Genomic DNA, 12,752 nt, shown 5'->3' on the forward strand with positions numbered 1-12,752 from the left:
CAGCTGCTGTGGACGGTCGCGGCGCAGGAGGACAGAGATGACCGTGAGAAAGACGTGGCCGATGCTCACCTCTCTTTTCAACCAGGTCTTCAGTGCACTGATTAAAGCCTTGACTCCCTCCACTAGGTAGGTCGGCGGTGGACAGTTGTCCTCACGGAGCTCTGAGAAGAGGAAAAACAAACAATTTTCATATTAAAAAAAAGACAGAAAAACTTCACTCCAGATAAAATGTCATCACCCCTTTTTCTATTATTACCCATTGGTTTAATATTCATATCCCCATAAACACTGTGCACTCTCACCTTTTAGCATTTCCAGAAGGTTCTTGGCCACATACCAACAGATGGCCTCGAAGTATGGAAACTTAAAGAGGTCTGGGGTTTTCAGACGACGCTCCATTTCATAACACCTGCACAACAAAAGACAAGAGTTTAGTGATACGAGGCGCTTTAAAACAAACACCATCTCAATATCTTATTATTATTAATATTATCTGAGCTGTTTACCTGAGCTGCATGCCAATATTGAGGTTGTGAAGGAAGTTCCCTCCAAAGGCCATGCAATCCTGAGAGGTGAGAACAGCATGGATCCAGCCTGCAGGGGGCGCCACAGCACAAGTTACAACCACAACTCCACACTGACTGACTGACTGACTGAACTCCCAACAACATCTCACCCCATAAAATCACCACGATACTTTGAAACTTGATCAAACATGCAGCAGATTAAAGCGCTCAGTCAGTGTGTGTGTGTGTGTGTGTGTGTGTGTGTGTGTGTGTGTTTTTACGATGTGTAAATATGCACAGCAGAGCCGACAACAACAAAAACTTGTTACCAACTCCCCCCCATCTGAACGGACTTAGAGAGATATGAAATAACGAGTTCCCGCTCAGATAAACAGCCTCCTTTATACGACACAAAGTGAGAGAAAGCAGAGTCTTAGAGGGAGGGGGGTTTGGTGTAAGGCTGATAGACAGGCCTGATAATGCACTCGCTGACTGACCTACTGTGCTCTCTGACCCCCACTTAATTCCCCACCTCTCCACACACCCTCGCTGCCAAAAAGCCTCTTCTCTCCCTCTCTCTGTCTCTCTGTCTCTCTCTCTGTCTCTGAATGGCAGCTCCAGCCTGCTGAGAAGCCACGGCTCGGAGACTGATTGAAGACGTCCAGCAGTTGACGGGCTGAACTGAGCTTTGTCTGTCTGGAGGCAGGAGGTGAAGGAGGAGGAGGAGGAGGAGGAGGAGCTCCATCAGCTTAAAAAGTCCATTGATGGATGGATAATGGTATGACTACAAACATTAGCGTCACTTTGCTGGAAAGACAACAACGAAAACCCACCATGTCCTGATCTGTGAGTGATATGAATCTTAAACACAACTTTCTAATCACCAGATAACCAAATATCCGATTCATATCCTCATTTCATTTGTTTAAAAAATGCTCTGTCTTCTCATTTCAGAAGTCACTGTACATGTCAGATTTAACACCCCGACAACACATTTACAACTTCTAATACAGTGGAAACCGCTTATATGGATCAAAAGGCTTGAGACAGAATCATTTCTATACAAATGCTGCTTATATCTATCTTGATTGCTATAAACAAATTATTTAGTGTTCATTTTTGGTCATTTTATGAATGAAGACACATGCAAAAACTATTTTAAAACTACTATACGTGTATTTATTTTATTTCTTGCTCCCATGATTCCTTGCCGGACATCTGTTTCTGCTGCTATAGCTAACGTAAATGTGTTGACACCGGGCTGTTCAGTAAAAAATAAGAAATAAGTCACCGCCAAGCCACAGACTGTTTTTTACTCAACTGCACAACAATGTTAAAGGCAACTGCCTATTTATAATTGTAACCACAGTAAGCTATATACATTACTGTGCTGTAGCCTATTGTGTACAGTATTTAAGTTTTATGTCTGTGCAGTAATTAAACTTGCACAGTGTCTCTGGTAAAGCATTTGAAACGACTGTACCATGTTTGAAACATTAAATGAAATTCAGTAAATGCTGAAGCTGTCCGTTTCATTTCATTATATTTTTCTCATTGGAAAACTATACAAATGGCATTTAGTGAAATAATAAAAAATCGGCGCTTATAGCACTCACATTGACTCTGGACCCACGTGATCACTATAGTAAGTGGTTTCCACTGTATAATATAACTGTCTTTCCATTGACACTAGCATGAATATTATTACTTTATATAACCTTGTTTTGTCTATTTATTACGGTTTTGTTGTTACTTTTTTTCTTGTTTTGTGCTACTTTGTTTTGCTCTATGTTCTTGTGACTATTTTGTACATTGTTATTTGTAGGATCGCCTCAAAAACGAGATGGAAAATCTTTGTTAGGAGGAGTAACCCCTTGAGATATACAGTACCAACACTGCTGATTAAAAGAGAAAACGTCACGTGCAGGATAAAGAGACGTCAGACGACAGCATCACTGCTGCTGTTTCTCGTCATTTATCCATTGTAATTATGACCATGAAGATGCGTATGGGGTTTGCTCCGTCCTCACACAAGAGATTTCCCTCTCTGTTATTTTCCCTTGGCAATGACAGAGGACTTTCTAGAAGCCTGTATTTTCCTGGCAGCAGCCATGGGAAACGTGATTATTTTAACTTTTTTTTCTTTTTCTTTAAAAACGCACGTGAAAAAGACAAACAAACCACCAGACAACAGATCAGCTGTGAGCGGCGAGCGGCTGCAATTATATAAATAGCTGCGCGTCAAAGAGGGTGTGTGAAAATTTATCGTGCTCGGACACCACAAAGTTATCGTCCAGGACGCCTTCACAACACAAACCCTCTCTCTTTCCCTCTCTCTCTCTTTCTCTTTCTCTCTCTGGCTCCTGTTGTTAGGACAGACTGCTGGTCGGGTTTGCCTGGACTGTGTGGTTCCTGTGGGCTGGAAGAGGAAGCCACCAATAGAACCAGGCCAAAACAACCGGACCGAGACCAGAGAAGACGAAAAAACGAAGAAAAAAAACACAACAAGGCTCCGAGTCCTTTTACAAGCAGACTGGTGCTGTTTGTTTGCGGTCCGAAAGCAAAGTGACCAACCACAGGATTTTTGTTGTAGTAGACATGTGATATTCAGAATAAATTACTGCACAAGTTGATCAGAAAAACAATAATAATCAATGGAAAAGTTGTGTAAACCATGTGTGAGGTCCAAGGTTATTATAATAGCTTTAAATTTTAATTATTTTCTTTTTTTTTTTTTCAGTTTAGTTTTAGTTAGTTCAACAAGCGATTGAGCTGTTTTAGTTGAGTTTTTATTTAGTCTTCTGAAGATGAACTTTCAAATTTGTGGGATTTTTCCCTTTTAGTTGCATCCAATAAATGTTTCCATCAGTCTTCATCACGTCACATTCACTCTTATCTACCTGTGGGTCGTACTCGAAGTCGTCCCTTATTCTTCCTGCAGCTTTACAATCTCTAAGAAAACTAAAACTGAACTAAACTAGTTTTAATTAGTTGTGCATTGTCCATTGTAGTTTTTATTTAGTCTTAGTTTTTCAGGTATTAGGAGAAAGCCTCTGTGAGAACTGTGAAGAACATATTGATCTGTGGCGTTTTCTTCCTGCAACTTTAGCCACCATCTCCTAGAAAACTAAAACTAAGCTAATGTTACCTGCAATTCATTTTAGTTTTCGTTAGTTTTAGTTCTTGTTTTTGGAAAAAATTGTCATTTTTATCTTTATTTCAGTTTACCGAATTATTTTTTCACTGCTAGTTTTAGTTTTAGTCGTAGTTTTAGTTAACTATAACAACCCTGGTGAGGTCCATAAAAAAGCAACACTACAAGGAGAAGAAGGAGAACTTTTTCTTTCGTAAACGCTGATCAATCAATCAAAACCTCTTTATTGGTTTGTAAAGAACCAGAATGAACAGAAACCAGACCAGAACTGAAGGTTTTGTTTTTCCTAGACCCCGATGAACTCAACAACAGGTGTGAAAGGTCACCAGAGGTCACGACACATAGCTGTGCCACATAAAAAAAAAAGACATAAAAGATAATGACGGACCTGTGGGGATGAGCAGGGTCGTTCCCTGGGGGACAATACACTTGTAGCACTTGTCCACTTTGTCCCCGAAGAACACTTCACTCTGATTGGGCGAGGAGCTCCATGCCTCGTATAGTGCAAGGTTGGCAGGAGTGGGTTTGATCAAGTAGAAGACCTTCTCCCCCTGTGGAGCGGAAGAAGAAGAAGATGAAGATGAAGTCAGTCACACACCTACACACACTCACCTACACACACACACACGAAAATCCCTGTTTGAAATCAACGTCAGCTACAGTTTAGAGCTGAGACGGTGAGATCATCACCATGACCACAGCATGAGGCGAGGAAACCTTTCACAGCAGGCGTTAGCCAATCAGCCGTGACCGCCTCCTTTAAACATCACAGTACACACACTCACACACACACACTCTCACACACACTCACACTCACAAACACAAACACACACCTACTGAAACTCACAGAGCTTGACTAATGTAAGGGCAGCGCAGCCTTTGATTTAACAACACACTGAAAAAACAAACAAACACAAACACACAGAGCTGACAGCGTCCCAGCCCGGGAGAAGTAATCACCACCTTCAGAGCCCGTTAAAGGAGAAATCCGGTTATTTTCTAAGTAAAGCTCTACAGCTCTAGGTCCCCGAGTGCGACCACAGGAAAAAATATGTGCAGACCGGACTTAACTCTACTCCTGCTAGCTGCGCTACACTGCAGTTAAACAGCAAAGTAATGGGGGCAGTTCTTCTAACTGCGACTTTGGCCTCTATCTCGCTCAGACTCACCCAGAGGACGTGGTACCAGACCGAGGTGCCTCCGAAATCTATGTGGAAGTCTGTGTAGCTGTCCTTGACCCCCATGAGGCAGTACTTCTGGACAAAGGGCTTTGGGAAGAAGGAGTCGTCCGGCCAGTAGTTCTCCACCCAGGACATCTTCTGCGCCACGTCAGGAACCTCCACCAGCTCCGACATCCTGCAGGTTGGGGGAGGGAGGAGTGAGAAGAGAGGCAAAGAAAAATGAGAAAAATCACAAATTTTAGGAGTCACGGTGGGCTCCCTCCATCTGGATCGTTAAGTTTAAGGTGGTAATCTGACCTGTTTTAGATCAGTATTTTTTTTATGTTTGATATTATCACAAGTCTTTCAGTCTTTGCAGTGACATAACACTATGAACAACCAATAGATGAGCTCTAACAAAACCGGAAAAAGACAGGAAACCTGGCAGACAAACAATCATGGACGTGACCCAGCAAGATTCACAGTCTTTGTAAAATCTCAGTTGGAGACAAAAACTCTACAACTTGTCTTTAGATGTGAGCAGGTGTGAGTTTTCCAAGAGTCTTTTCCAAATCTTTTCAAAGTCTTCTGATGTACGAGAAGCATTACCGTTACCACAGATTTAAATTCTTCTCTGTGCCTGAAGAGATTTTAAAGTTATGTTTGACTAAGTTATTTATTTAGACATGATACTAGAGAGTGAAAGGAAAGGAGAGGGGTGACGCACAATAAAGCTCTTACTGGAAATGCAATAACGCTTGAGTTTTACCTGCAGCAACCTTAATTTCAATGCTTAGAGATGAAGTCATAAACAACCATCTCACCGTAATCTAACAAGATTTGATGAAACAAGTGCAAATAAAAACTTAAAAACTCTGCGTCTGTGTTTGAACCTCCTAAACCTCCTAAATCAAATGCGCTTTGCGTCTCGTTTCTTACTTAGTGTCGGAGAACTCCAGGCTGATGAGGTTGAGGACTTTGGGTCGATGGGACTTGGTGAAATACTTGATGAACTCGCTGAGCTTCATCTTGCTGTCCGCCTGCCGCGCCACGTCGATCACGTCGATGACTTTGTTGCCACCTGGAAAAAAGGAGAGGAGAAGCATAAATATATCAGTGTCGCCGACTCTTGAATGGAAAAATACCAACATCTTTACACTTTTTTTTTTTTAATTGGCTGCTGTGCTGAGTGGGTGGTGGGGGGGGTCACTGGGGTCAAGGAGCTGTAGCTTTTATACACCGAGCCCCGAGGTAAACTGGCACCAATATGGCGGCAGCAGCGCCGAGAGACGAGCGAGACAATCCGTCAATCTGTCCAGACCAGCAGTGCAGTGGTGGGTGGAGGTGAGAGGTCTGCTGCGTTTAATGCACACATCTGAGCGTGGGAGAACTGAAGCACGGAGGGAAATATACGGTCGTGTATAGATGTGAAAGAGAGAGTGTGTGTGTGTGTGTGTTTATGCAAACAAGACTGAAAAAACAGATGCTTAAGAAAAAAAAAAAGAAGAAGCAGACTCAAAGCAGAGAGTCGTCGTCGTCTTAGCAACGCAGCTAACAGTTGGGACGCTACAAATCACACTCGGGTGACACATGGGGGCCGGAAGTAGAGGCGGGGCGCAGTGTGTGTGTGTGTGTGTGTGTGTGTGCAGCAAGACAGCTGGTTGTTGTATTCTCCCAACACCCCTCCCACACACCTTTTTTATTACCCCTTTGCGTGTTCCCTCTCTCTCTCTCTCTCTCTCTCTCTCACACACACACAGACCGACCGACATGCACTTGCACCTCTGAAGCCCAGCTGGCCGGCGTCTGATGACAGAGAACAGCTGGAGTGGAGAGGCAGTCAGTCACAGAGAGAGAGAGAAACAGAGAGAGAGAGAGGAAGGGAAGAAGAGAAGAGAAGAGAAGAGAAGAGAAGAGAAGAGAAGAGAAGAGAAGAGAAGAGAAGAGAAGAGAAGAGAAGAGAAGAGAAGAGAAGAGAAGAGAAGAGAAGAGAAGAGAAAAAGAGAGGGGGAGAAAAAGAGAAGAAGAGAGAAGAGAAGAGAAGAGAAGAGAAGAGAAGAGAAGAGAAGAGAAGAGAAGAGAAGAGAAGAGAAGAGAAGAGAAGAGAAGAGAAGAGAAGGGAAAAAGAGAGGGGGGAGAAGAAGAGAAAGAGAGAGAAGAGAAAGATAAAGAGAGAGAAGAGAAAGAAAGCAAAAGAAGAGAAAGAAAAAGAGGGGAAAGAGAAGAAAAAGAGAGAAGAGAAGAGAAAAAGAGAGGGGGAGAGAAGAAGAGAAAGAGAGGGGGAGAAGAGAAAGAGAGAAGAAAAGAAAAGAACAGAGAGAAGAGGGGAAGAAAAAGAGAGAGAACATAAGAAAAAATAAGAGGGAAGGGAAGAGAAGAGAAGAGAAGAGAAGAGAAGAGAAGAGAAGAGAAGAGAAGAGAAGAGAAGAGAAGAAAAAGAGAGAAGAGAACGAGAATAGAAGAGAACGAGAGAAGAGAAGAAAGGGCAGAAAAAGAGAGAGAGAGAAGAGAAACCAAACTACAAAGCTGAAGCTCTAACTGCCGCCTCACGACTAACACGTCGACAGCAGCCGATGAGACGAGACTCGGCTACCTGATGTTGTTCATAACAGTGACCACGGTGGAGACACAACACTCAGTGATGTTAAAAAGGCCGTTAATTAAAGGCAGTTGTTGAAAAGTCAATGTGCAACGTTGTTTATCCAGCGACTGCAGATGGAAATTAGCGTATATAACTAAATCTGGCACAATTCATGTATTGAGCATTGTCTAACAAAATAAATATTTAAAAACACTCATCTACCATTTACGTACATACGCTCCACTATACTATTCTGCTGCTTCCTCTGCTTCCGTAACAAGTTCGGGATCAAAACAGATTTTACTTTATCTTATGCACATTAAAATAAATTGATTTATTGTTATAATCAAATATGAAAACAGTCAATTGTAAGAACTTCCTCCAATTCATCTCATTTCATGGTGCGATATCTCCGCAGGTGCATGATAACAAAGCCTCAGGGGAAAACCTCAAACCATTATCTCTGACACTTTATCCAACAATCGTTAGATAAAAAGGTTTTTTTTTTTTTTTTTTTAATGGGGTTTTTAAAAACCAGTATTTTCCCCCACAATGCAACACTGCTGCTCGGCTCCTTCAGCATCTGACATACGACACACTTTGCTGCACAGAGGGTGAGATCGAACCACCAGACTGTGGAAATGTTGGATTTTAGATGCTGCTGGTTTTGATATTTTATCATCGCACCAGGCAGAGAGTCAGTGGACTCCAAGGAGATCAGGAAAAAACTTTTAAAAAAGAAGATATATTACTTTATTTTTTCTGCTTCAGCTTCAGTTTGTAGTGCTGACCCCGAATCACAGATCATAATCTATTGAGTCCTATTTGGTTTCATCTTAGTTTCTGTTTCAATATTGCAGTTTTTTGTTTTTTTTTACATTTCTGCACAGCTTCCTGCACGTGAAGCTGCAGAATCATTTACACCGCAGTTCTTCACATCTTTGTTTGTCATAATAACACTTGCAGCCATGGGCGTAAATTATGTCAAAAATCAAATCTAGTTTGCTAGTGGTGAGAGGTAAAGCTAGAGGAGGAGGCCAGAGAGTAAATGTGCTGGTACGATTTAGCCGATGCCTCTAAAACAACTCGCCTCTAAAACAACTCTGTCTCGTGACGTTGTGTTATTATCTCATAGCGTGGTGAATGTGCAGGTCACAACTTGTCCACAAGAGCGTTTTGGAGTTGTTGGATTGTGTATTTGATGAGTTTGATGAGGGAAATCAAGAAATCCCATGAGCCTCCGTAGAGCTCGCGGCTCTGCTCCGCCGTTCTAAAAATAGCTTGCACCGACAATTAAAGGTAATGAAGCTACTGCTAAAACTATAGGGATTATGGCAATGGGCCAATTTGCCAAAATGTTAAACTATCCCTTTAATGATTTTGCACACATGCTGAGTTTTTTTGTATAAAAAAAATCCTTAAGTGCAGAGATCTTAACACCCCGAATGTTTAACCCAAAGTTACGCCCTTCCTTGCATCCAACCAAGGTCAAGCCTCTTCTCAAGTTTCCATTAACTGCCATTATGTGAAAAAAAAAACAGCCTCACACATCAAACCAAAACAGAGCTAAGGATTTTAAACCGGAGCGCCTGCCTCCTATCAATCGTCAAAAGTCTCAATCATAACACTTTCACAGGCTTTCATTAGAAGTCATTGACCACACACTGAGCTGCATGAGACCCTAGTGAGCCCCAGAGGGACGTCACCCTTCACTCCCGGTGTCCCATTGTCTTCTGAACTGTAAGGAAGGAAACCCGACACTCGGTCCCCGGTCACAACACCTGTGCCTTGGGTTAATGCTCAATAGGGCATGGGAGAGGGAGATAAAGCGAGGGAGGGAGTCTGTAATCTGAACTTAATGATAAAAACACCAGCGGGCTTGGTAATGGGCTTGTAACAGGAGCTGGGAAGTGGCAAGCTGTTTTCGGTAAAGGAAGCGCGGTGGTCACGGAGAGGGCAGTGAAAGCTTAGCCATCGCTCATTTAGAAGTCATTCAGCCGTCGTCTGATGCCCGATAAGTGGGTTAAAACCCCATGAACCTGGAAACCTGTTCATATTGACACACACAGATGGCGCCTCCTTGCTCAGCGATGGCCACTTAGCCGGGCCGGCGTTTAGGTGGTTTCATTAGCGTTTTAACAGACTGTCTCTCTACTCCGGCATCAGAGCCCACATCCCAACATCCTACATTACTGTAAAAAAAAATAAAAAGAAGTTAATATAGAAAAGAAGCTTCCTTACCCACGTACTGCTCCACATCTTTGACAGAGAAAGCAGGGGGTGGTAGTTTGAGTCCCAGCCCCTCCATCTCCGTGACCTGGATGGGGTAGTTGAAGCCGTGTCTTTCCAGGTACCTGGGCGTCACCAGCTCGCCCTTCATCCGCATCAGGATCTCCTCGCCACTGGAGAAACATAATCATCATCATCAACAGGTTCAATAAAAACATGATCGAACAGTCTTTTATATCAGATTTTGGGATATATTGCTTCCTTATCATGTCTTCTTTCAGATTAGTGTAAAGAAATGGTAGAAAATCCACATTAAGGTGTTGATTTTACTTCATTTTACTTCATTTTGTCTCTTTTGTTGGTAGATTTCTCCTAAATTCACTAAGAGTTAACATGCTACTGTGGCAAACTGTGCCATCATGCCTGTTGTCTGACCCGTCATGTCAGGTATCATTGTAAAACTCTCCAAACTAGTCATTTCCTTTGTATCAGCAACAAATCATAAAAGTACAATTGAATCGAATACAAAAAATCGATGGAATTTTACAATACAAATCTTTAAAGGCTGTTTTCTCAAAATTAGTTTTTCCTCATACTTAGAGCTAGAAATCTCCACTTTAGCAGCACTAACAGACACCAAACCTTCCAGTTTTATCCCTTCCTATATTCTGAAGGTTTTTAAAGAGGAGTTTGTTGATATATCATTCACAGCCTGATTCATACAACATTTTATTCCTAAAAACATGGCGAAGTTTGATTTTTGAGGGCTGACAGTCTCATTTACAGAGTGATAAAAAGAGATATCCAAAATCCCCTCGGTGAGAACTTTTGACTCCAATATGTCAACAAAATAAAACAAGATTTTGACAGTTTTGAAAGTAACTTGTTTCAGATTTCTGCGCTGGAAATGTATGCAAATTTAATTAGGTATAGACACTACATATTGAAACATAAAATTTGACAAAACTTGTAATACAAAAAATAACTGTCTTATTGTAAGTAATAAACTTGGGAAGTTTCATGGTGATATCCGTTGGTTTAAATTTTGACCCTATTCACCCGTAGTGTCTTAGATTAAACAGTAAAAGCAGCTCTTGGCGTAAAAGTTGGGTTTATAGTTTCATGTGGACGGGTTAGAGCAAAGCTTCATGGCAGCCATATTTATACACTGTGCTGCTTCACCTCGGAAATATTTACAGAACGCATCAGGGTGACAGTATCTATACAGACCACAAGAACTATGAGTGGTTATGTTTTCAGCAAGAGAGAGCAGGCTGAAGACTCAGTTATCTGTGACCATACAAACCACCTGCACAACACGAACATCCCCCAATATAGCAGTGGATATAAGAATGTGAACACAGCGACTGCACGGCTATTTCACAAGAGTAACATGAGGTACCTGGATGTAACTTCACTCCTACAGTGTAAAGATATTACCATGTATTGTCCTACATGAATAATGAGCAGTTAGCATGGCTGTGGTGGGAACAGTGGGTCAATTTTGGTGCCAATAACCTGAATCTTAAGGATTTTTGGACTGTTATTAACCCTTTATGAACATGGCTCAACTCTTAATGGCTGCATTTAAAGAGGAACTATGCAAGTCCGGTCGCTTTTCCGTTGTGTTGTTAACCCTCCTCTCGGCCATGTGCATTTGTGCACACAAACGCGCTCCGTAACCCGCAATCTTTTGTTTATGACAGTTAAGACTACACAGATATACACGTCGTAACATCGTATGTGTTATATAACGTTATCCACCGCTCCATGTATTGATTTTCTTCAACGGCTTCGTTGTAAACCAATGCACATGGCTGAGAGGAGGGTTAGCAACACAGCGGAAAAGCGACCAGACTTGCATAGTTTCCTCTTTAAGGCAACTGAAAAAGCAATGCAAGTGTGCATGTGTGTCCAAATCCATATGTATGTACCTGGGGAAGGTCCTGCTCTGCAGCTCCTTGATAAACACTGGGGTGCCAGCTTGGACTGGCTTTGATCCATCGTCTGGCTCCGTGTAGTCGTGCCTGTGCCAGTTGTGGCGTTTTTTCACTGCAACAAAACGAAAAGACGGAGATAGAGATCAGAGTTTCGTCATCGCCCCCCCTCTTCTCAACGCTTGCACTCCTTGTCCCCAAAAGTGGCGGTAAATTATGCACATCGTCGCCACTTTTCACGTAAGGACATTAATTCACTCCTACTCCACCTCCATCTCTGAGCTCCGGGGTTGAGAGGGCTTGTCCAATCAAAGTGGAGGGCTTACAACGCCATTCAATTAGCCTATTAATGTCTGCCCCCTGGGCTCTCAGGGGTTAACCCGTTCCCCTCCCCCACCAAAAAAAAAAAAAATCAGACTTGACCAACACTGCACAGAGTGGCCTCCTCCCATGGGACGGGTGCAAACATACAGAGAGACAGGAGTGGGAGGGGAAAAACTGAATGGAAAGAGCGTTAGACATGTAAATGAAAGAATCAGAGAGACGGTGTTTGATAAATGAGATGCGTGTTGGGACCGAGGGGCACACACACATACATATATACGAAGCTGAGGCGACACGCTACTAATGAGAGAAAACACCACTACTACTACTCACTCAGGGAGGGTCCGTGTACGACATCACAGTTGGGACAGTGGTAGACGTCGATATCCACAGCATGATGCTCTTCTACCTGCACACAGCTGGAAACAGAAGAGAGAGAGAGAGACAGAGTCAGAGCAGATTCACAGTCCAGATGTTCAAGAACGATTCGAGACTTTATTTTGGATTCAATTTGAAATGTTTAATAAGAAGCTGTTGACCGGATCGGATGACACTGTAAAAGTCAGAGGCGATCAATAACACACACACACAGGAAACAGCCAGACCATGTAATGATATTTTTGATATGATTTGGAGTGTATTGCATCTAGGCCTTGCACTTTGCCTTGAATTATGGACTGCATCTTTAACCTCCATTATGTTTGTTTTTGTTTGCAAATCATGAAAATATAATTTTAAAAAAACTTTGAATTATATACAAAAACAACACACATCCCCAAATCATCTCTAATCATTAGCTCATTTCCATATGTGGGTTTGGGTGAGCTAGCTCAGGTTAGCTTGTACATACACCACTTTTAA

The 12,752-nt window shown here is 42.3% G+C and overlaps 1 protein-coding gene across 1 annotated transcript in view; it reads right to left on the reverse strand.

Moving 5' to 3' along the window:
- Positions 1–12,752, reverse strand: part of kdm7aa (lysine (K)-specific demethylase 7Aa) — a 31,555-nt gene that overhangs the window by 8,987 nt on the left and 9,816 nt on the right. Inside the window, exons 2-10 of the mRNA XM_085769113.1 lie at positions 12,225–12,310; positions 11,565–11,682; positions 9,643–9,803; positions 5,760–5,901; positions 4,830–5,016; positions 4,049–4,211; positions 507–594; positions 303–409; positions 70–161 (exon numbers count right to left, since the gene is read on the reverse strand). Of these exons, the coding sequence (XP_085625239.1) occupies positions 70–161; positions 303–409; positions 507–594; positions 4,049–4,211; positions 4,830–5,016; positions 5,760–5,901; positions 9,643–9,803; positions 11,565–11,682; positions 12,225–12,310 (1,144 nt within the window). The remainder of the gene's footprint in view (positions 1–69; positions 162–302; positions 410–506; positions 595–4,048; positions 4,212–4,829; positions 5,017–5,759; positions 5,902–9,642; positions 9,804–11,564; positions 11,683–12,224; positions 12,311–12,752) is intronic.

This window comes from Trachurus japonicus, chromosome 23 (assembly GCF_045865225.1).
Source record: "Trachurus japonicus isolate A0001 chromosome 23, Traja_1.0".
In the NCBI taxonomy this organism is placed as follows: domain Eukaryota; kingdom Metazoa; phylum Chordata; class Actinopteri; order Carangiformes; family Carangidae; genus Trachurus; species Trachurus japonicus.